Source organism: Microtus oregoni, unplaced genomic scaffold (assembly GCF_018167655.1).
Source record: "Microtus oregoni isolate MIOR12 unplaced genomic scaffold, Mior012 000055F_ref0000237, whole genome shotgun sequence".
NCBI classification, from domain to species: Eukaryota; Metazoa; Chordata; class Mammalia; order Rodentia; family Cricetidae; genus Microtus; species Microtus oregoni.
In genome coordinates this window covers 1280785-1303789 of record NW_024543831.1, presented here as the reverse complement: position 1 = coordinate 1303789, position 23005 = coordinate 1280785, and the positions used below count along the sequence as shown (strand labels likewise).

The following is a 23005-nucleotide window of genomic DNA, read 5'->3' as shown; positions in this document are numbered from 1 at the left end:
CCAGATATGGCAGGGAACGTGCCCATAACTTCCACACAGGTGTTTGGATAGTTTTATATGAAAAGTGAAGGTGAAGGACTGGGAGGCATCTCAGAGCATTTGCCTAACGTACGTGAGGTCCTTCGTTTGACTTCTAGTCCTGAAGGGTAAAAGGGTAAGTCGGGCTTGATGGTGCGCGCCCAGTATCCCAGCACTTGGGAGCCAGAGGTAGATAGATTTCTGTGAATTCAAAGCCAGCCAGTTTACATAGTGAGAGCCTATTTGGAAAATAAAAACAGAAAGAAAGATTAATTAAATGAAATATAAAGATCAAGAAAAGCTCAATTTGCCAGACGGTGATGGTGCTTGCCTTTAATCCCAGCACTCGGGAAGCAGAGTTAGGTAAATCTGTGAGTTCGAGGCTAGACTGGTCTAAAGAGCTAGTTCCAGAACAGTTGGGGAAAAAAAACAAAAACAACACAACACACACCCCGCCAGCGCACAACAAATAAATAAATAGAAACAGTTAAATTTGAAAATTGTAGGGCTGTAATTTGGTGAATGCTGTGTAACCACCATGATCTCTCTCGGGGACTTAAAGGGACACCCACTCTACCTGAGGCGGGTGACCCACCAGAGAAACAATGAGCTCTCTACCCAGGAGGAGAACACTCCAGGCTAATAGAAGTCTGAGGTGGTGGTGGCGGTGGTGATGATGGTGGTGACGCACGCCTTTAATCCCAGCACTCGGGAGGCAGATATCTGTGAGTTCGAGGCCAGCCTGGTCTACAGAGCGAGTTCCAGGACAGGCTCAAAAGCTACCCAGAGAAACCCTGTCTAGAAAAGAAGAAAAAAAAGGAAAAAGAAAAGATAAAGGCAGATGGGGATGTACTCCGCTCAGCAACACTCTAAGCCTCTGTGAAACGGTTTAACTTTCCTGTGGATACAAGTGATTGTATCTAATAGGTGGAACAAATGAAAATGTAATAGAATCCATTAGCAGCAAGGCGTAATTACTGAGAAAAATCCACCTGAGCTGCGGCTTAAGCAGCCACCCACACCCAACCCAGACACAAATCCAGCCCTGACAAAGTCAGCAACTGGTCATTTTAGTGAGAAACCTAGACTACAATAATTCAGCCTCAGTCGGGTGGTGGAGGTGGACGCATTTAATTCTAGCATTCGGGAGGCAGAGGCAGATGGATCTCTGTGAGTTCAATGTCAGCCTGGTCTACAAAGTGAGTTCCAAGACAGACTTCAAGAAGCTACACAGGGAAACCTGTCTCAAGAGGAAAAAAAAAAAAACCATTCAACCTCAGAGGGCATCCACATGGTAGAAATCACACACTTATGAGTTGTGTGGGGATTACACAAACAGCAAGCTGAAATACAATTTGGACGGCCTTGCCTGGAAGGGCCCCACCCCAGCTGATTGCAATATATAGGTGAAACTTCTGCCTTCACATCTTTTAAATCAAGGGCCACAGCGTGGGCAGTGCTGCGGTTCTTCTGAGGGTTTGAAAAGCCTGTGGTGATCTATCAGAAAGCTTCCTGTTGCTGTAACAACTATCTGCAAGCATAGGCTTACAAAGGCTCCTCTTGGCTCACGGTTTCCAGGTTTCAGTCCATCCCCAGCTAACTTAATTGGGCCTGTGGCAGCAGATTATGGCAGAACCAAGGGGCGAGGGAGGCCCATCTGTGCGATGGTGTGTGGAGAGGGGATTACCTTGGCCAGAACCTCCCTTGGCCCACCTCTTCTTTTGTTTTTGTTTTGGGCTTGTGTTTATGAGACAGTCTTGCTTCTGCCTCAACACTCCATTCTCTGCATTAAGATTACAGACCCACGTTCCTTCACTATCTGCTTTAGGCCCTGTCTCTTTATTTATCTATCTATATTTCTACCTATTTATCTTTAATACTGTATTAGTTTGCTTGTCTGGTGCTGTGATAAAACGTCACGGGTTTATTCGATTTATACTTCTGTCTCACAGGCCATTATCCAGGGAAGCTGGCGCAAAAACCTGAGGCGGGAGCTGAAGTAGAAACCAGGCAGGAACACTGCTTATCGGCTGGCTTCCAGGCTCAGGTTCAGCTGTCTTTATGTCTCTCAGGACCACCCGCCCAGGGGTGGCGCTGCCCACAATGGGTTGGGCACTCCCACATCAGCCAACAATCAATAAAACACCCGTGGAGGCTGGAGACTTGGCTCTCGTTCTTGCAAAGGATCCAGGTTTGATTCCCAGCACCCTCATGGAGGCTTGCCACCTCCTCGGTATACAGGCTTACAAATAGGCAAAACACTCAGACACATAAAATAATAAAAATAAACCAAAAAAAGAAGGAAAAAAGAAATACCCCACAGACTTGCTGCAGATCAACCTGACGGAGTAAATTCAATTGATGTGCCCAAGTTATGTCAAGGTGACAGCCAAAATAGCCTTCACTTTTGTGTTCAGTGTGTGTGCACACTTACGCTCATGCGTACATGCATGCAACAACGCTTACGTGCAGGCCAGAGAACAACTTGTGGGAGTTGGCTCTCTCCTACCTTATGATTCTTATGGCTAGAACTTTTGACAGCAAGAGCCTTTACACACTACGTATGCCATCTTGCTGGCCTGAGCACCACGTCTTCGAGGCGTTCTACGGCCCTTCTTCTGTGAAAGGCATGATCGGTATGTCCCAGTCTGCCCCAAACTCCCTATATAACCCTTACATTTCTGATCTTGCTGCTTCTCCCTCCTAAGTACTAGGCTGAGAGCCATGTGCCACCACTCCCAGTTTACAGCGCTGGGGACAGAAGCTAGGGAGGGCTTCATGCTTCTCCACAAGCGCTCCCTTCACCAACAGAGCCACATCTTTTCCCTTCTACCGCCTCTTAATGGTGGCCCACGATGGGAATCAAGTCTTGTTTTGTTTTGGTTTTGTTTATGTTGTTGTTTTGTTTTTCGAGACAGGGGTTTTTTTTGTATAGCCTTGGAGCTTGTCATGAAACTCACTCACTCTGTAGACCAGGCTGGCCTCAAATGCACAGAGATCTGCCCTTCTCTGCCTCTCAATTGCTGGGATTAAAGGCGTGCACCACCACCGCCCGGATCCACACACTTTCTAATGCAGCCCTCCATCCTCATCGTCACTCCCTCCATCATGCCCCTCCCTAATAGGACTCCCAGCTTGGGTCCTATTCTATGACGTCTTCTCAGAGCTTTGAGGTGTCCAGTGATATGAAGCAGGATGCTGGCTTTGGCTTTGTCCCGCTAAGAGCTCCTATCAAGACATGGCTACACCCAAGGATGGCTTTTCTATGTTGTCATCACGTCCACAGGCAACAAGTTTCCCGTTATAAAATCAAATGATAGGTTAGAACCATCAGCATGAAGCCCACTAAGAGGAAAAGGAGCCCACAGGAATGGTCATGCTAATTGCAACTAGATACGTTTAACAAGGAAACTCAGTTTCCTAGAGTTTATCTTAGCCACAGACTTCCTGGACTACTGACCGGAAATCACCCAGAGGTCAAAAATCAGACTGATAAGGGACCCAGAAATCAGTTCTTTGAAAACTAGTTGAAGACATTAGAATATGGGTTTGCGAAACAGGAGACTCACAAGCACATGATGTCTGTAGGCAGAGGTCACTTGGGAGACGTTCTGCATGGTCCTGTGTGAGGCCCTAGGACTGCTGGGACATCGCAAGAAGATACCTTTTGACTCAGCGTGAAGAGTCAGTTTCTAACCCTAAATACTAAAACCTTCCCACTCTGAAACAAGATCCCTCCCTCTTCTTCTTCTTCTTCTTTTCTTTTTTTTCATTTTTTTTTTTTTGGATGGGTCTAACCACATAGTCCACTTTAGCCTCAAACTCACAATCCTTCTGCCTTACTCCCCTCACACACACACACACACACACACACACACACGAGCGCTATGGTGACAGAAATTCACCCTTACATCTGAAGAAGCATTTCCATAAAGTGACTTTCTCACTCCGTGGCTGGTTGTTTGATGAAGATGCAGTGACTTCTATTCTTGCATTCCCTGGGGGTAGGAATAGAGTGAGGGGTGACTGGCTTGTCTTTCAAAGTCTTTTCCCATGCCTAGGAGAGTCTCATGTTCTGTATTTTTTTTCTGTGCAGAGTGTTCAAGGCAGCAAAAGCTACCCTGCGTACAGGCTGGAGGAGCAAGACGACGTGGGGTAGCGTTGGAAGAACAAATACTGTTTAGTCATTTCCAGACCCAGGAGGCACTGAGACAGTGTCCCAGAAGGATACTGGACTAGAAGTACCAGCCAAGAGCTCCAGCCCCTTGTCCTGGCCATCTTCTTCCTCAAGGGAAGGTTTTGGGGCCAGCAAGATGGCTCAGCAGATAGACACTTGTCGCCAAGAAGTCTGGCCACCTGAGTTTGATCCCCAGGTCCCACACTGTGGAAGGAGAGAACCAACCCTCACAAGCTGCCCTCTGGCCTCCTCAGGTGCTCGCTCGCTCTCTCCCACATACGCATGCACAAGAACACACACACATGTGCACATACACACACACACACACACATACTAAAATAAATAAAAACTCAATAATTTTTTAAAGAGCAGTTTCTATTGGTAGGGAACAAGAGGGGAGAGACTGAGACGGTCCAAATGGAGCTTAAAAGTCTTTCCACTTTAAACCTTCAGGAAGATGTTTTTTATGTTGCGGACAGGGTGGGAACTATAACCAAGGTGTGCAGGCTGGAAAAGGGGAGACTGGGCTCTGGAGATGGCGAAGGGGAACCCTGGTCAGGATAGGATCCCCTTGAAAGGTGATTTACCTGGGGTTGGGGGCAGGGTGATGGCAATGGCAGAGTAGAGAAACAGCCTGCCACACAGTGGTAGGGATTGGGCTTGGAAGGGGAGGATGGTTACAAAGTTGGGGCAGAGCAAAACAAAACACACACAGACATACCCACACAAAACCTAAACAAAACACGCCAGTATGTCATATGTAGGCGCCTTTGGGTCCAGTCCTACACTATTGTGGACCAAGTCAGGAAACGAGACCGCCGTAGAAGAAAAACCCACCTGGAGGGGAAATGGATCAATGTCTGCCACAGGTCTTCATGAAAGAAGTGCCATTTAGGGTAGCAGGACAGAGCAGGAGGAAGAGCAGGTGCTGCTGTGAGTCTGTAAACCAGCTGCCTTGGGGATCAGAGGATGATAAATATTGAGTCAGGACCCTTGGATGCAAGATGGCTGCCATGGATGTGTCATAGGATCCTGGATAAGTCTCTCTCTCTCTCTCTCTCTCTCTCTCTCTCTCTCTCTCTCTCTCTCCTACAGGGACCTCTTGTGTAAAATTGGAGGGAGGGGTAGTCTAGGTCCTTTCTAGCCAGACTGTCTACAAGTTTGTTTGTGGGCGGAACATCGTTATTTCTGAGTCAGAACATGGCTCCTTAGCTCTGTTTATGTTGTGTTTTCATTTGGTAATTTCATTTCTTGGTCTTCTAGTATTATTTTAGGGTTGTTCCCCTTGAAAACTTCTAGCTTATCTCTTCCACATTTGAGCTGAAAAGGTAAGGGGAGGGGGTACTCCTTCCTGGCTGGGCCAATGGATGGCAGTAACAAGTTGATCAAGTGCCTTGGCTTGCCTAGGACTGAGGGGTTTCCCAGGACAGGGGACTTCCTTTTGGTTCTGGGCAAACTGGTATGGTCGGTCACCCCCATGACGAGAAAAGTGAAGACCTAGAGGTGGCTAGAAACACTCTTTTCTTGTCCCTTTCTGTAAGGAGTTTCCCAAGTCTGTGTGCCTCCCTCATAGAGAGCCAGTGAGCAGGAGTGAAAGGCGGCCCTTCACCTCAGACCCCTGGCCCACTTCAGACCACAGCTGCCAGGAAAGATGCTGAAAAGCTTGACTAGTGCTGATGCTGTGGGGGAGTTTCCCTTTTTCTTTAAAGAAAGAAAAAAGAAAGGAAAAACACACATACACACACACACACGCACACACACAAAACAGAAAAGACCCAGTGGAAAAAAAAAATGATGAGTTGAGAGGCTGGCAAGCCCTCCACAGCCCCAGGAGACAGCATGCAGCTCATTTGTTTAAATTTGCAGCTGACGCCTGCCACCTCTCCATAGGCACCAGCACAGAGCTTCTCAGCATCAGTGTGGTGTGAGCAGTCTGGTGACGCAGGACTGCAGCTATGAACTACCCACTAACCCTGGACACGGACTTCAGCACCTATAACAACCTGGAGGACCTGGTGAGTAGACAGGAGGTGCCTGCTGTCCAGGTCCTGCTTGGGATTTTAGATATTCTGTGTCAAGGGAGAGGGCACAGCTTGGGAGTCCCTCTGCGAGGATTGTAGGACACAGGCCAATGTACAGGTGCCTGTGCTTTTAGACTTTTATTGTCTTCTATGTGGTGCCATTAACAGATACCAGAGGGAGAGGGCAGGCAGAGAATGAGGTTCCGCATCCCCTCTTGGTTCTTCAATGGAGAGTCCTCTCTTTGTCTCTTTGGGTTAGAATGGCAAAGCATTTCAGAAGTTCTCTCTTCCTCTCTCTGTCTTTCAAGACAGGGTTTCTCTGTGTATCCCTGGCTGTCCTGGAACTCATTCTGTAGACCAGGTTAGCCTTGAACTTACAGAGATGCTCCTGCCCAAGTGCTGGGTTTAAAGGCATGAGTCCACACCCAGTTAGAAGCTTTCTTTTTTCTCTTTCTTTTTTTTTTTGAGGGGGTATATTTTGGGGGGTGGGTTGGTTTTTTGTTTTTTTGTTTTTCGAGACAGGGTTTCTCTGTGGCTTTGGAGTCAGTCCTGGAACTAGCTCTTGTAGACCAGGCTGGCCTCGAACTCACAGAGATCCGCCTGCCTCTGTCTCCTGAGTGCTGGGATTAAACGTATGCACCACCACCGCCTGGCTGGAAGCTTTCTTAATGTCAGAATGCCAGCACTGCTAGCCCATCAGTCAATGTGTAGAGTGTGTGCAAGCGTGCATGAAACTGGGTTTCATCGCCAGCACACATACTCTAAGTATGGTGGTACATGCCTATAATCCTAGCATGAGAAAGACGGAGGCAGGAGGATCAGAAGTTCAAGATCATTCTCAGCTACATAACGAGTTTGGAGCTAGCATAGAACATATGAGACCTTGTCTCAAATATATATATATATATATATATATATATATATATATATATAATTGTTATCTTGCTGTATGGTTTTGTCATCAAAGTACAACTTTCTGTATTGGATGGAAAAGTTTGAGAACCTAATATTTGCCCTCAAATAGTTTATGGTCTAAGCAAGAGGGAGGAACGAATCCCTGGCTAGAAGCTTTTAGACAAAAGTATAGATGAAGTGTGTCAACAGATGGTAGCCAGAAAGAGGATCCCAGTGGCCAGAGTCATGCAGCAGGGGATGCTAAGCTGCGTTCCTCCTAAAAGTGTCTTGGAGCATGCTGTAGCCTTCAGGAAAGAGCTGTTGTCTCCACAGTTCAGGTGGTCTCAGAAGAGTTTCTTAGGTAGGAGTTAAAACAAAAGTGATTCCCAGCACCACTCTCTGGTACCCACCCAAGTGTCTCCAGGGAAGCATAGAGGTTCACCTGACTTGGGTGCCACGGTGCTACCAAAGGATGTTGTAGGGAACAGCTCAAACAAAAGGCCCCAGGGCTTTGGGGTGTGGGCAGCAGCAGACTTGGAAACTTCATCGTGGTCTTATTCTCTTAGAGCTACTTCTGGGCTAGACCATGAATGCTCCCGGCCCTGGGTCCTATCAGATCTCCTACCCTGAGCACACCTTGAGGTGCTGCCCCAACTCTCCCAGCTCCAGCATCTGGGGTCTGCTCTATCACTTACCCACAGTGCCCCCGGGCTTGCTGGGGGATGCTCCTTTAAGACTCTATGTCCTCCACAGTCCAGCCCTGGTTCAGATCTAGCCATGTTTGTTCAGGACATGCTGTGGTTTGCAGGTCCAATGCAAAAGCAAAATATAAAGCCACTTGTTGAAAAAGAACGAAAAAAGCCAAAGGTGGGCATGGTAGCCCACAGCTGTAATCCCAGCACTCAAAAGATTCAGGCAAGAGGACTGTGAATCTAAGCCCAGGTGACTACACAGAGAGACTCTGTTTCAAACAAGGAACAAATCGGAAAAAATTCAAGATGTCAACAGAAAGCATTAAACCAATTCTGACTTCCTTCCAAGTGCGAAATCCCCATGACTGCCCAAGTGGCACCTTCATGATGCCAGCTGAGTCCAACCAGCATCTAGGCCAGACCCTAGGTCAGATTTAAAGCCGAAATGTTTGACAAGGCAGTATGTTCCCACCCTCGCCCTCATCCCTACCACTGGCTGCCCCTGATTCGGTTAGTTGGTATCTTCTGCCCATAGCATCAAGCTGACCATGGGCCCTGACCCAGTTGGATGCCTTTGTAACCACCTGGAGACCTGGCCGTCCCTGGCTTCTGAGAAACCTCAAGAGTTTCCCCTAACTGCACACCGCACCTCACTGTGTGACCTACTAGAGACAGGTGGTGGCAGGGGGCAGAGGGACAGCAGAGGGGGTTTACGACATGCAGCAAACCTACGTTATGAGGAGAGAAGCCTAGCAACTTCTCCATGACACATATCAAAGCAAAGGCCCTCAGCTAGGATCTAAATAGGGTCTAGCTGGGAATCCTAAGACAATCCTGGCCCTGGGTCCCTTCAATCAGGCACACCCTGCCTTCACCTGCCTCCCGTGTGCTCTCCTCGGGGGTAGCTGACACTCTGGAACACAGAACCTCCGCTTTGGCCCTGCCCACCCGAAAGGTCCTAACTAGCCTTGGCACACTGCCCACTCTGCCACGGTGCAGGTGTCCTGGATGGCAGCACAGAGGCACAAGAGTCTTGCATTAGTGGCTTCTCAATAAAATTGTGGGTTTCTCTTTTACTCAGTTTGTTTCTTATACTGAATTGGAAACCAAGACCTCATGCATCCCTGGCTCTCCCAAGGAGCATTTTCTGCCTTGTGGTAGGAAGTTGAGGTCTTAACTAGCCATTTTTCTGGGGAGTCTGCAGAGTTTCTCCCACTGATTTTATTTCCTGCTCCCCACTCCTTGCCCTTGACCCAAATGATTACTAGCCTACTTTCCCAGATCTCTAGGCTCTACACTCCAACTTTGGGTTTTGAAACAGGGATCTTGACAAGTCAAGCCACGCCCATCCCTTTGACCTATGTACATTTTTTTACATTTGTTTATTTATAGTGTGTGTGTATGCATGTGCCTGCATGTGCACATGCACTTGTGGGATTTAGTTCTTTCTTCCCAGTGTGTCTATCCCAAGGATTGAACTCCAGTGTTCAGGCTTGGTGGCAGGTGCCTTTACCCACTGAGCTCTCTCGCCAGCCTCTCTTTTTTATTATTTTTAATTAATTTAGTTAATGAATTAATTTTGAGAAAGGATCTCTTTGTAGTCCGGCCTGTCCAGGAACTTGTTAGGTAGCCCAGGCTGGCCTTGAATTCACAGAGATCTGCCTGCTGCTGCTTCCCAAGAGGTTAAAGGTATACTACACTATTCCCTGCCCACCTTTTATATTAATGAATTTATTATTATTATTATTATTAGTGTGTATTGTATGAGGACACGTGTTTGACATGATTGCTGTGTGAAGGTCAGAGGAGATCATTTGAGAATTCCTTCTCTTCTTTCACCTTGGATTCTGGGGGTCAAACTCAGGTCATCAGGCTTGTATAACAAGCCCCACCCACTGAGGCGTTGCACAAGCCCCCTTTGTCCTCTGAAATTCAATGATCACCTTTGACCTCGTGAACACCTGCTAGCTTAAGGCGGGCCATTAATCCTTATGAGTACAAGATCTGAACAAAACTTCTAGACGGCTAAGACCCAGGAAGGAAGACCCTGGTGCCCAGAGTAGATGTGACAGGAAGTCACCCTATTACCCAGGGGTCTCGGTGGACCTGGAGGAGAGTCGGCCTAGGAGAACCACTGTGGGCTGTTTCGTTTCACACCTCCAAACAGAGGTCTTTGGGCATGCCTGGAAGCAGGGCCTTGGTTGGGCACCCACACAGGCTAGTGATGATGTAGATCTCCAGCCCTCAGGAGGTGGGGCCGCCACAACACAGGTCCTAGCTCCAGTGTTTAGTTTCCCTGGCCCTACCTCACAGACAATCACTACGAGCCATAAACTCGGTGTGACCAGAGCATCACCATCACAGTCTGTCCACACGCAACTGTCTCATTTCACCACGGAATGAAAAAGAGGAACCAAAACTTGCTCAGGCTGTTTCTGGGCTTTACCTGAGGGAAGGGGAGGGAGGGTCCCCTCATTCTGACCACGTGAAAAGTCCCACAGAAGCCCCGGTAGAGGAAGCCTCAACTGGGGAGGGGAGGATGGAAGAATCAGAAATGAGGGGAAACCTGAGGCCAGTCTGGAAGGGATTGCATCAGGAGGGATCTGTCTAGGTTCTGTCGCTCAGACTGATCGCAGAGACTGTGTTAGGAACGCGTGCCCTCCCAAGGGACAGTCTGTCTGGTCCCATTCCTTTGGTAGATACATAAAGAGCCACCATGTATTTAGAACACAGAGTAAGAGCACAAGAATGAGTTTTCTCTTGGGAATGAAAGGCAGAATACTTCAAATCAATACTATATTGGAAAAGCCAGCAAAATGGCTCAATGGGTAAAGTGTTTGCTTCCGAGCCTGACGACCTGGGTTCAGTCCTGTGTCTCACATGGTGAGAAGAGAGAACGCTCCCCAGGATGGTCTCTGCTCTCCTTACATGTGCATGCACACAAATAAATATAAAAAATTTATTTTTAGCCTGGTGGTGGTGGCGCAAGCCTTTAATCCCAGCACTCGGGAGGCAGAGGCAGGCGGATCTCTGTGAGTTCGAGGCCAGCCTGGTCTACAAGAGCTAGTTCCAGGACAGTAACCAAAAGCTACAGAGAAACCCTGTCTCGAAAAATAAAAAAAATAAAAATAAAATAAAAAAAAAAAACATTTAAAGCAAGTGCTAACTCAGGAGGTGTTTTTTGTTGTTGTTGTTGTTGTTGTTGTTTTTCGAGACAGGGTTTCTCTGTGGTTTTAAAGCCTATCCTGGAACTAGCTCTTGTAGACCAGGCTGGTCTCGAACTCACAGAGATCCGCCTGCCTCTGCATCCCGAGTACTGGGATTAAAGGCGTGCGCCACCACCGCCTGGCCAGGAGGTGGTTTTAAGAGGTTCCTAAGGGATGCAGGGGCATGTGCCTTGACGGAACTTGTCTTCACAGTGCAAGCTCACGAGGTGAACTCACATGAAGTCTAAAGATGAGAGGTAGGGGTTGCTTAGTATCTCCCCCAGAGCCGAGCATGATGGCCGTAATCCAAGAACCCAAGAGACTGAGGCAGGAGGATCCTGTGTCCAAGGTTAGCTTGAGTTCAAGGCTAGCCTGGGCTACACATGATAACCTGTCTCAAAAAACTAAAAACTGGGGGGCTGGAGAGACTCGGCTCAGCGAGTAAGAGCACTTGCTGTTCTTCCAAGTTTGCTTTCCAGCACCCACATCATTTGGATGCCTTCTTCTAGCCTCTGATAACACGCACTCGTACAAGGCAGATGGACCTGTGTGTCCTGCACACACACACACACACACACACACACACAATCACAAATACACAATCTCTCTCACACACCCATATCCAGCCGGATGCCTTCTTCTAGCCCCTGAGAACACGCATCCATACATGGCAGATGCACACATGTACACGATGCACACACACAATCATCTGTTACACACACAACAAAACAGCAAGTGGAAAGGCAGTGAGGGGCAGTGAATGGAGATGCAGTTCAGTGGTAAAACACTCATCTAGCTTGAGAAATGCCCTAGGTTCGTCCCTGGAACTGCAAAAAAAAAAAAACATGCAACTCAGCTTGTGCGTGTTGGAGGAGCTCAAGGACAGCACGGTGCAGGCCTTGGAGTGCCAGAGCTGGGCCTGAGGAGAGGAGTCCTGGGCAGGAAGGTCTGCTGGCTCCTCGGGGCTAGGAACTGGGGTAGCCTGGGGCGTTCACCAGCTGCAGGGCAGGCTAGAGAAGTGGAGCCTGCTGGGGTGGTGAATGGCAGGGCTTGACTGACTTCCAGAGCATTGGTGAGCGGCAGAAGTGGTCCAGCCTCTTTCCTGAGGCAGGAATTTCCCCCTTGCGCTTGAACTCAAAGACATCCCATTGCTGAACAGTCGTGCTTACAGAGCTGTCCCTCCTTTGGCTGGACTGACTGTTCATTTCTCCTGGTCTACACCTGAGGCTCACGTCAGAGTCCAGCCCTGCCTGTCCTCCCAACCCAGGGCCCTTCCCTATCCTTGAAGACAGTTCAAGGACTTCAGGCTTCTCTGTGTGTGTCCCACCTTCCTAGCACCAGGAAATGCTATTCCAGGCCAGGGTTTTCCAAACAGAAGTAACCAACCTGGGGAAGGCTTCTCTCCCCTCATCTAGAGGACAAAGACAGCCTTCTGCCGGCCTTTTCACTAGTGACCCGTCTGTCAGCCAACAAACTTCCAAGTCTTTTTTCCCATGATCCATTGCCCAAGACAAGTGTGTGTGTGTGTGTGTGTGTGTGTGTGTGTGTGTGTGTCTGGTCTACAAGAGCTAGTTCCAGGACAGGCTCCAAAACTACAGAGAAATCCTGTCTCAAAAAAAAAAAAAATGTTCCCAGTCATGCCCCATCCAAAGCAGGGTTGGGTGCTAGGAAAATCCAGCTTGGAGCCTTGAGGAATGTCCCCCTACCTGCTCTCAGAGAAATCCTGTCAGTAAACCCTAGCACAGCGGTTCTCAACCTTCCTAATGCTACCACCCTTTAATACAATCCCTCATGTTGTGGTGACCCCAACCATAAAATTATTTTCATTGCTACCTCATCACTGGAATTTCGCTACTGTTAAGAGTTGTAATGTAAATAGCTGATATGCAGGATATCTAATATGTGACCCCTATGTAAAGGCTGTTCCATTTCCCAAGGGGTCTCGACCCACAGGTTGAGAGCGGCTGCCCTAGCAGAACTGCCTGCTAGAGGGCTCACGGCAGCAAAGCAGCGTCTTGGCTTAGAGAAAATACGGGTAGAAAGAGGACCATCTGTGGATCCCATCATGGGTGAAGCACTTGGCATCTCTTGACCTCTTCTGCCTACCCCATCCCTAACACCAGGACCAGCTAGGCATCCTCCTGCCCCGGAGTTCTCAGGGCGTTCCTGTCAACTCACACCTGCCTTCGTTCCAGGCAGCACGTTTTCTGATGGGGCGTGTGTCCCCATAGCTTGTAAGCTGTCTGTGCTCTGTTGGGTGCTTGCCTGTGAAGCCTGGCACTGTGGTCCCTCTGGGCACATTTGTGTAGTGTGTGTGCTGCCGTCACAGTGGGGTACATATGAGGCTTTCTGCCACTTCTATAGCAAAGGATGACCCTGTGCTCTCCCTGAGCGGGAACCAGGCAGCTCCCTTTGACAGTATGTGCCCCACTGTGTTGTGGATATCTCATTCTCCGTCTTTCCACCAGGCCAGAGGCAACCTAACCTTATGGTTTCTCTCCATGGTCTAGAGGAGAGGAGCGCCCGCGCACGCGTGGTAGGAAGTGGCTTTAACACTCTTGAGCTCCAAATCAAACTGTTTGACGCCTCCCTTTGATAGGTACCAAACCAGCTTCCTCCCATGTTCTCCTCCTCTGAAGACTCTGCCAAAACAATACGTCTTGGCAGGGAGGAAGAGGTAGGCACTCACCCCCTAAACCTGCCCCCATGGAAATGTCCCACTGATTGAACTTCGAATGAACAATGAGTTGATCAGCCTAGAGGCTTTGTAAGGTGAAAACTTGAACAGTCATCATCCAGACCAGCTAGACCCACACGCTTCCCTGGACAGGGGAGTGGCCAGCTTCAGCAGCTGTCAGGGTGAGTGGCATCCAGATGCCTCCCTGTCCCAGGCCTTCATCACATCTCCACCATCTGTCTGCACAAGGACCGCTCACCCCACAGTGTCCCCTCCACCTCCTATAGCAGAGTCAGAGTCAAAAGGCTGTTTTCGACTATTCTGTCCCACTGTTCTATTGGAAGCAAATCCCTCTAGGGACAGGGAACCTAAGTTAGACCCCAGAGGCAGGATTTACAGAAAGATGCAAAGGAGATGTGAGTTCCCCCTGAGCCCTAGGCAGCCAGGGATTCCTAGCAGAAGGGGCTAGGAAGGATGGAGGATGATGGGGTTGGTTGACTTGGACCCCGAAGGAAGGCCAGGGGCTTAGAGAGGCAGACTTGAACAAGGAAGAACTTGGCGAAGGTGTCAGGAAGCTGTCTGGGTTGTTGCGGGCAGGCAGCTGGTAGAATGCATCCCTTAGGCGTAGGGTACCTGATACAGTTTGACACATCAAAGGAGTAGACATTTTGGAAACTTTTATTTTTATTTTTGCAGGGCTAAGGCTCAAAATCAGGGATCTGTATATGCTAGGTAAGCATCCTGCCTCTGAGAGACACCCTCAGCCCTTTTTAGAGGAATGTAAGGCTTCTCTCTGGGGCATCCAGACCCCATTTCACAGGACCACTATATCCTAGTGAGGAGTAGGGCCGTTTTCCTCATACTCTGGTTTTGCCCATGGGGGGCAAGTGCTCTATTCCAGAAATGGACAGCCTTGTTTGTTTGTTTGTTATAGGGACCCAAGCAGCACAGGCTAGCCTGGAACTAATGTATACGAAAGCACCCTTGATCTCCTGATCCTCTCTCCTGTCTCCCCAATGCATATGTCACCATGCCTAGCCGAGCTCTGTGGTTTGTTTGTTTGTTTAAACCATGGAGTCAAAAGTGAAGCTCTCTAGTTTAAAGGCAAGGAGAGGAGCTGGGAATCCTAGCCCCAGGTACTTCTGTGACCTTTGTGCTGTATGGATGCCCTGTCATTGGTTCTGAAATTGAGCCATGTGTGTTCAAAGTCTTTCCCTAAGAGAACAGACACACCGTAAACTTAATTTTCTCCCAAGTACATGCTACATTCTGCTGTGTGAAGCTTGACTTGACCCATCTTTCTGCTGACAGACATTATCACAAAAATGGCTTTTTATAAATGACTTTATTATTGAATATGAAATTAGGAAAAATAGACAAAGACAAAAAGACAACTTTGGGGGGGGGGGTTAAGACAGGGTTTCTCCGTGTAACAGCCCTAATTGTCCTTTAATCCCAGCATTTGGGAGGCAGAGGCGGGCGAATCTCAGTGAATTTGAGGTCAGCCTGGTCTACAAGAGCTAGTTCCAAGACAGGTTCCAAAGCTACAGAAAAATCCTGTCTTGAAACACAAAAACAAGCAAACCAACAAGAAAAGGACCTGGAGGGTTGCAGAGATGGCTGTGTGGTTACGAGCACTGGCTGCTCTTGCAGAGGACAGGGGATCAGTTCCCAGCACCCCCATGGTGAAGTCACACCATTTATAACTCGTGTCAGGGGAGCCAATGCCCTCTTCTGACCTCTAAGGGCACCAGGCACACACATGCTACATATACATACATGCAGGCAAAATACCCATACACACAAAATAAAATTTTTATTTTATTTTTTTTTTTTGGGAGACAGGGTTTTTCTGTAGCTTTGGAGCCTGTCCTGGAACTAGTTCTTGTAGACCAGGCCAGCCTCAAGCTCATAGAGATCTGCCTGCCTCTGCCTCCCTAGTGCTGAGATTAAAGGTATCCGTCACCTCCGCCCGGTAATATTTTTTTTTAAAAAAGGATTAATAGAGAGATCGGATGAAGGGTGGTGCTGAGGTAATGGCGGGAGAAGGAGACACTGAAGAGGGTGGTAGATAGCATCACCATCGCACCACGTGTCCCCATTGCTTCTTAAAGAACCACCTGCTCCAGAGACCAAAAGACCAAGATGAGGAATAGGTTTACCCATGGAAGTGAGTGTGTGACCTACAATTAGGGTGCCTGGGTGGCAAGAAAGCTCTGAGGTAACGGGTGAAGCCATTACTGCTTGCAGGAGACCCACTCTCCTGAGAGAGGGTCAGTATGAATTTCCCCAGCCTAGGGGACTGACCACCCACTGTCTCTGGCCTCCCTGGGGCTCATCGTTTGTTCCATCACTATCTTTTGAACCCATTGTTGGGTGGGTGTAATTGGTTTTGCGCTGGGAGGAGGTCGAAGAGGGGAAGGCAGGAAGAACAGAGAGGGGAGGTGAGGAACAGCAGGTGCAGAGCAGCTGTGAGTGAAAGGAATGAAAACAGGCACTCTGTCTTCCTTTGTGGTTAGCAGGCAAACAACCTGAGAGCCCGGCTGATGGAGGGCGGCGACAGAGGGCGGGGAGGATGTGGAGGTAGCAAGTTCCAGAGATGTAACAGGCACGCCCCCTTCTTTTCCACTCAGAACAGGCTCCCTTCCTTCCCTGCGCCTGGTCTCCCTGTCTGTGACTCATTTTTTGCCTCTGCTGGATTCCTGCGCCTAGGGAGTTTTCTCTCTGGTTGGGAAGTAATTGGAAACTCGGTCTCTGCCCCGCCCCCAGCAGGTTTTGCAGGGACGCTTAGGTAGTGTTGGCTCAGTGGCAGAGGTAGTGGCTCTGGAGGCAGGCAAATGTGCCTTCAATCAAGCCTCCTCTTAAGCAAGAGGCATCTGTAAAATAGGAGTTAGATTACAAAAAAAGAGAAAGAGAAAGATCATACCTCAAGCACTCAGCAGTCAGAGGCAGAAGAACCACCCAAATCTGAGGCCAACCTGGTCTACACAGTAAATTCCACATATATCCCTAGGGATAAATAGGGAAATCCTGTCTAAGAATAATAATGGAAGGGAGAGTGGGAGGGAGGGAGGGACGAAGGAAAAGATGGTGAGATCTGTTCAAGGATACACCAAGGGAAAATGGAATAATGCAGACAAGAAGCAGTTAGCCTTAGGACAGGAAACATCCCAGAGAGTTTCCTCTCAGAGAGAAAGGATAGGGCTATCGTTTCTTATTTTTCTTTCTCTTTGTCTTTGCAGTACAAGGAATGGGCCATCTACAATAGCAGCACGGAGATCCCCTCACAGGAAAGTCAGTTCTGTTCCACAGTGGAGGGACCCCTCCTGACCTCCTTCAAGGCAATCTTCATGCCTGTGGCCTACAGCCTCATCTTCCTCCTGGGGATGATGGGAAACATCCTGGTGCTTGTGATCCTGGAGCGGCACCGGCACACTCGAAGCTCGACCGAGACCTTCCTGTTCCACCTGGCGGTAGCTGACCTCCTCCTGGTCTTTATCCTGCCTTTTGCAGTGGCTGAGGGCTCTGTGGGCTGGGTCCTAGGGACCGTGCTCTGCAAAGTTGTGATCGCGCTGCACAAAATCAATTTCTACTGCAGCAGCCTGCTGCTGGCCTGCATAGCCGTAGACCGTTACCTGGCCATCGTCCACGCTGTCCACGCCTACCGCCGCCGCCGCCTCTTCTCCATCCACATCACCTGCGCCACCATTTGGCTGGCCGGCTTCCTGTTTGCCTTGCCAGAAGTCCTCTTTGCCAAGGTCGGCCAACCTCATAACAATGACTCCCTGCCACAGTGCACCTTCTCTCAAGAGAACGAAGCTGAAACCAAAGCCTGGTTCACCTCCCGTTTCCTCTACCACATTGGGGGCTTCCTGCTACCAATGCTGGTGATGGGTTGGTGTTATGTGGGGGTGATACACAGACTCTGTCAGGCCCAGCGGCGCCCTCAGCGGCAGAAAGCAGTCAGGGTGGCCATCCTAGTGACAAGTATTTTCTTTCTTTGCTGGTCACCTTACCACGTTGTCATTTTCCTAGACACACTGGAGAGACTGAAGGCTGTGGACAGCAGCTGTGAACTGAGTGGCTATCTCTCTGTGGCCATCACCGTGTGTGAATTCCTGGGCCTGGCCCACTGCTGTCTCAATCCCATGCTCTACACCTTCGCTGGTGTCAAGTTCCGCAGTGACTTGTCTAGGCTTCTGACGAAGTTGGGCTGTGCTGGCCCAGCCTCCCTTTGCCAAGTTTTCCCCAGCTGGCGCAAGAGCAGTCTCTCTGAGTCAGAGAATGCCACCTCTCTCACCACCTTCTAGATGCCAGAACTTCCACAACCCCCTTTCCGTTTCTGTTTGCCTTGGTAGCCTGGAGTGATGCTAGAAACCTGGTCAACAAAACCCGGGGTTCTAAGAGTTTGTTTGGGCCATGTCCCCAGAGGGGACAGCTAGAGAACTCTCTCTAGAATGTTCCTAAACTCTTTTGCCAGCCGTCAGGCTAACCGAGAGCCCTGGGAGGCAAAAGCAGCCCAAAGGCAGAGCAAGGGCTCTCTGGACTGTCTGCATCACCTTGGCTAAGAGCACTCCACATACCTCTCATCCTAACCAGCCAAATGTGAGACTCAGCTTTACTTCTCCCCGGCCATAGGGAAAACCACTGGGCCGGTGGCACCTACAGTCTCATCTCCCTCTGGTCATGGACCTCAGGATCTCCTCCCACAATGCACTCCAGCATCTAAAAGGTTGCCGCATGCCACAGCTCCCCACCACTTCTGTTCCACCAAGGAATAGCCAGCTGGCAGCAAAGCATGCCCTTACCGTGCCTGTCTCCAAAACACAAGCTTTGTGCCAGCCCTTCAACCCTGCTGTTCTCTTGAGCAAACAGGAAGCTGAGACTGATCTACTTTAGGCAGCTGTCTCGCTCCAACCAAACCAGCATTGGGTCGGCCCCATGTTACTGGATCTTGGACTACAGACCAAGGACAGACTCCAGAAGGCCCCGGAGACTAGCCAGTGCCCTAAGAAGAGTAGAGGGACAAGCCAGCAGGCAAGCAGTATAGTGGAGAAATGGAAAGACACTTTGGCTCCAGGCTCCAAAGAGGAGCAAGTAAAACTGAAACCCAGCTGTCTTCTCTGCCCAGAGACCAAAGCTTCCCGACTGGCAGGGAGATAAGATCCAGGGCCCTAGTGGTTTGGGGGCACTGATGGGGAAGGAGGCCAACCAACTTTTCTCTCCTGCTGTAATCCTCAGGACCCAGGGAAAGTGAAAGAGCAAAGGGGTTCTAGCCTCAGAAGAGGTGGCGTTTAGCTAAGAAAATGAAGACTGACTGGGCCTGGTGGCACATACCTTTAATTCCAGCACTCAGAAGGCAGAGGTAGGAGATCTCTGTGAGTTTGAGGTCTACAGAGCGAGTTCCAGGACAGTTAGGGCTGTTATACAGAGAAACCCTGTCTCAAAAAACAAAAATAAATAGATAAATAAATGAATAAAATGGGGGGAAAAAGAAAATGGAAACAGATCCTTGTCTTCTAAGGCGGGAGAGGGAGGAGGGCAGGGGGAGGGCAGTGTGAGAAGCCAACCGGAGCAGGGAAGTCCCCGAGCCCCAGGAAGGAGGTGCAGTGCCCCTGGGAGGGTACTACTCAAATGGAACCAGAGGAAGCTGCTCCACACCTGCTTAGGGGAAGCCTAGCAGGCAATTCTGAGCTCCTCTTCCTCCAGGCCACTGATTTAGGAGGGAAGGGGGGTTGGGGGAAGCTGGGTTGCCGGGTACCACTCAAGCCAGTCAGACAAGCTCTCTGGGGAACCCCACTAGGGAAATCAGTTCTATAGTTGCAGAGACTGTACCCTCACTGCAAACTGGAGACATCTTGGGATTCTCTTTTCTGTTCCCAGAATCCGACAGCCAGTTCGGCAGCAGAGAAACCAGACACAGAAACAAAAAGGCAAGAGATTACATTTTTGAATTTTCTTTTTAATAAAAAGGCACCTATAAAACAGGTCAATACAGTACAGGCAGCACAAAGACCCCCAGAGCAAGCCTAAAAAGTGTTTCAAAATAAAAACCAAGAAGATGTCTTCACATATTGTATTTATATATTTATATTTATATATATATATTTATATAATGGTACAAAATGGCTGGGGTATGGCCATGGATGGAGAGGAGAAGGCTGGCCTGTGGAGATCACCTTGGGAAGCTAGTGGTAGAGGTGGGAAGGACACCAGAAGGGGACAATGGGCCCTTTGTGGCCTGTGCTCTCTCCTCAGAGCAGGGCAATTAGACCATTTGGATAGGCTAGGAACATGGGTGGGGGGCACAAGGCCCAGATGGAAGCAGGGAGGGCAGAGTGTCTGGCAGGAAAGAGGACAGGTTTCCACCCACCTCTCAACAGAGACCTTGGCTCTGGTCCCTGGGAGGGGCGAGGGAAGCCAGGGGCCTGCAGCCAGCTCTGAAGGGGAGCGGTGCCTGACCCGGCTGACAATGGACAGCACCAGACTGGGAGAAGTGGACACAAATTCCCTTTGTATTACAGCTGCCCTGCAGGTCAGGAAGGCTGGGGACAGGGTCCCGGTAAAAGTCACCCTGTCTAGAATGGCCCTTGGCCCTGGAGGCAGGGCAGGAAGGCCTTGGCCAAGGAGCTGCCCGCCACCTTAAAGGCAGGAAAAAGGAAATGAGGAAAGGAGAAGTATTTTACTCCTGGGGCCACGGGAGATAAAACACCCATTCCTGTATGGCTTCAGTCTGACCAGCGGTGGGTGAGGGGCTCTCCTGGGAAGTAACAGGGAGGCAGTGGCTGTGCCTAGGCAGGCAGAGACAGATCTGGTACATGGCCCTGAACCCTGGGCAGAAAGACCTTGCCAGAGTAGACAGGCAGCAGGATGTTCTCCCCGACACTGCCTTTCCTCACTCCATGCTAGGGGTGGAGGTTGGAGGGAGACTGACTGACTCAGCCAAACTCTGTCCCTTCCTTCTTTGGTGAGAAGCAAGTGGTGGTTTCTAGAAGAGTCTGTGCCCTGTGGGGTTACCTGGCCCGAGACCACTGAAGTCATAGGCCGCAGTCACACGTGCTAACCCTTCCATAGCTCCAGTCAAAGGGGTCACACCTGCCCAGGGGACAAAGGGCTTCAAGTTCTGGCTAAGATGTAGCAGCAGAGGCATCCGGGCAGGGGCCCTATGTCACTGGTGTGGGTAAACACACGCTCAAGTGCACCCCTGCTCTCCGGAATTCACTCAGCAGCAGACAGGCGGCCAAAGCAGGGGGAGGGAGGAGGCCTCAGTCCTCCCAGGCTCACCGAACGGAAGCCTAGCCTAGATGGTCTGACCTCAGTTGATGGGTGGGGCATATGGAGGGTGCAGAGGACTCTAGGTCTCTGGGTCCAGGCGAATGGTGGGAGCGATCATTTGGAGGAGGGGGAAGGTTTTTTTTGTGGGTTTTTTTTTTTAATTTTTTCTTTTTTGTGTGTGACTTCTATCAAAACACAGAAATACGGCACACGCACAAACCGGCACTAAAGCGCAGCTCTATTTACAGCTCCGCTGGCACCTGCCCATCTGGCCAGCTGCCTGCAGGGGGCGTGGGAGAGGAGGTCAGCCAGGTCAGCAGGAGAGGAAATGAAGACAGGGGGCGGGAGAAAGCAGAGAAACTGGGAGGGGACAGTGGACCTGGAGCACCAATGAGGTGACAGTTCCAAAGGGACAGAAGATGGAAGACCCCTCCTCTCCTTCCTCTCTCCCCAAGGGCCCCCAAAACATAGCTGAAAACGGGGAGTAGGAAGACAGAGGGAAATAGAAGCCCCACAGGAACAGGAAGGGTGGGGGAGGGGCCGTCCTGGTCAAACCCAATTCCAACTCCCCACCCGACTCTTGCCTCTCCCGCAAGCTGCCAGCACATCAGGTTTCCACAAATGCCACTCCCCACACGAGCCCCCTCCCACCCCTCCACCCTACCCCTGGACCCAGGCCATCCATTCCAACACTGGAGGAAAAAAACTTCTTAAAGTCAACGTATTCTCAGTATCCCCAGCCCCAGCCCCTTGAGGGGCCTGCTAGAAGGGTAGATTGGCCATGCCGCCCGGCGCTGGGAGGTAGCCCATTTGGCTGTCCAGAGACACACTGCGCTGCCGCAGAGGGTGGGACACCATGAGGTTCTGCTGGGGTGGGGGGCCCATGAGGGAGCCCTGTGGGGATAACATGTGGGGAGGCTGGGTATAGACCTCGCCCCCCACTCCCCGCTGCTTCATCAGCATAAAATTCTGCTGGGTCATGAGGCCTTGTGGTGGGGACATGACCCCTTGGTGCAGGCCGTGGGGCACCATGCCCTGCTGTGGGGGCACACCTGTCCTGCCCAGCAAGGACATCTGTCCAGGGTGGCACATGGACATGCTGAGCCCCCGCTGAACCCCCTGTTGGCCCTGGAGGTTGGGGGGCCGAGAGGGGGTCTGCTCCGCCATCATGTTCTGCAGGTTCATGAGATGCAGGTTGGGGGGCTGGGCCTTGGGGGGCTGGCTCTCGCTCTTGGGGAAGTACTGGAGGGTGCTGCTTGGCTTCTCAGAGGGGATGATCCTGGACAAGTCGAACTCAGGAATGCCGGTAGGGGTGGGCCGGATCACCTCACTCAGTTCTGGGTCGTTCAGTACAGATGCCACTCCGGGGAGCACCCCAGGTGGGTACGCATCGCCCATGCGGCCAGCCATGCCTTTGCCCATCAGGTGCTGCTGGGGGGGTATGGGACCAGGTGGCTGGTTGGGCAGGTCCTCCGGGGGCAGGGGCATGCCTGAGGGGTAGTGCTGCTGTAGGCCAGGCCCCCCGCCCCCACCCCCAGTGGGGGCCATGGCACCATGGGGCTGCTGTAGCCGAGGAGGAAAGGGCATCATCTGGGAGGAGCTGGGCACAGGGCCACAAGGGGTATTTAAGGAGTCTGGGCCTCCTGGGGCCATCATCATTGAGTTTTGAGAAGGGCCCCCTGTCCCCTGTGCATTGGGGTGCAGTGGAATGTTGGACCCCAGAGGGGTAGGGGAGGGCAACATAGTAGGTGGGGGCTCGTGGGACAGGGGCTGCTGGCCTGGCAAGTTCATGCCCATGGGGCTCTGGGCAGCAGCAGAGTTCAGGTGCATCTGATTGGGCTGGTTATTGCTGATGCCTGTGGGGAAAGAAGAGAACTTTAGAGGCTGTGCCCACCCAGCTCGGGAAGGTGCCTCCCCCACCCACAAACATGTTCTAGTCCAGGTTTCAGGAAGGGATGATAGCGATTGGAACAGGACCCCAGAGTTTACACCACCCCCATGACTAGAGACTGTGGAAGCTTGCCAGCATGTCCACAGGGACAACT

The 23005-nt window shown here is 50.5% G+C and overlaps 2 protein-coding genes across 7 annotated transcripts in view; one reads left to right on the top strand and one right to left on the bottom strand.

Annotated features, from left to right (window-relative positions):
* Positions 1-6150: 6150 nt before the first annotated feature.
* Positions 6151-18003, top strand: Cxcr5 (C-X-C motif chemokine receptor 5). Its single transcript, XM_041638397.1, has 2 exons — positions 6151-6210; positions 16928-18003. The coding sequence occupies exons 1-2, from the start codon at positions 6151-6153 to the stop codon at positions 17993-17995; spliced, it is 1128 nt and encodes a 375-aa protein (XP_041494331.1). The 3' UTR covers positions 17996-18003.
* A 1202-nt stretch (positions 18004-19205) lies between these two features.
* The window catches only part of Bcl9l (BCL9 like), a 30506-nt gene continuing 26706 nt past the window's right edge, over positions 19206-23005 (bottom strand). For all 6 annotated transcript variants that reach the window (XM_041638408.1, XM_041638413.1, XM_041638411.1 and 3 more), the window contains one exon: positions 19206-22816. In XM_041638408.1, coding sequence (XP_041494342.1) covers positions 21723-22816 — 1094 coding nt within the window. In that variant the 3' untranslated portion in view covers positions 19206-21722. The remainder of the gene's footprint in view (positions 22817-23005) is intronic.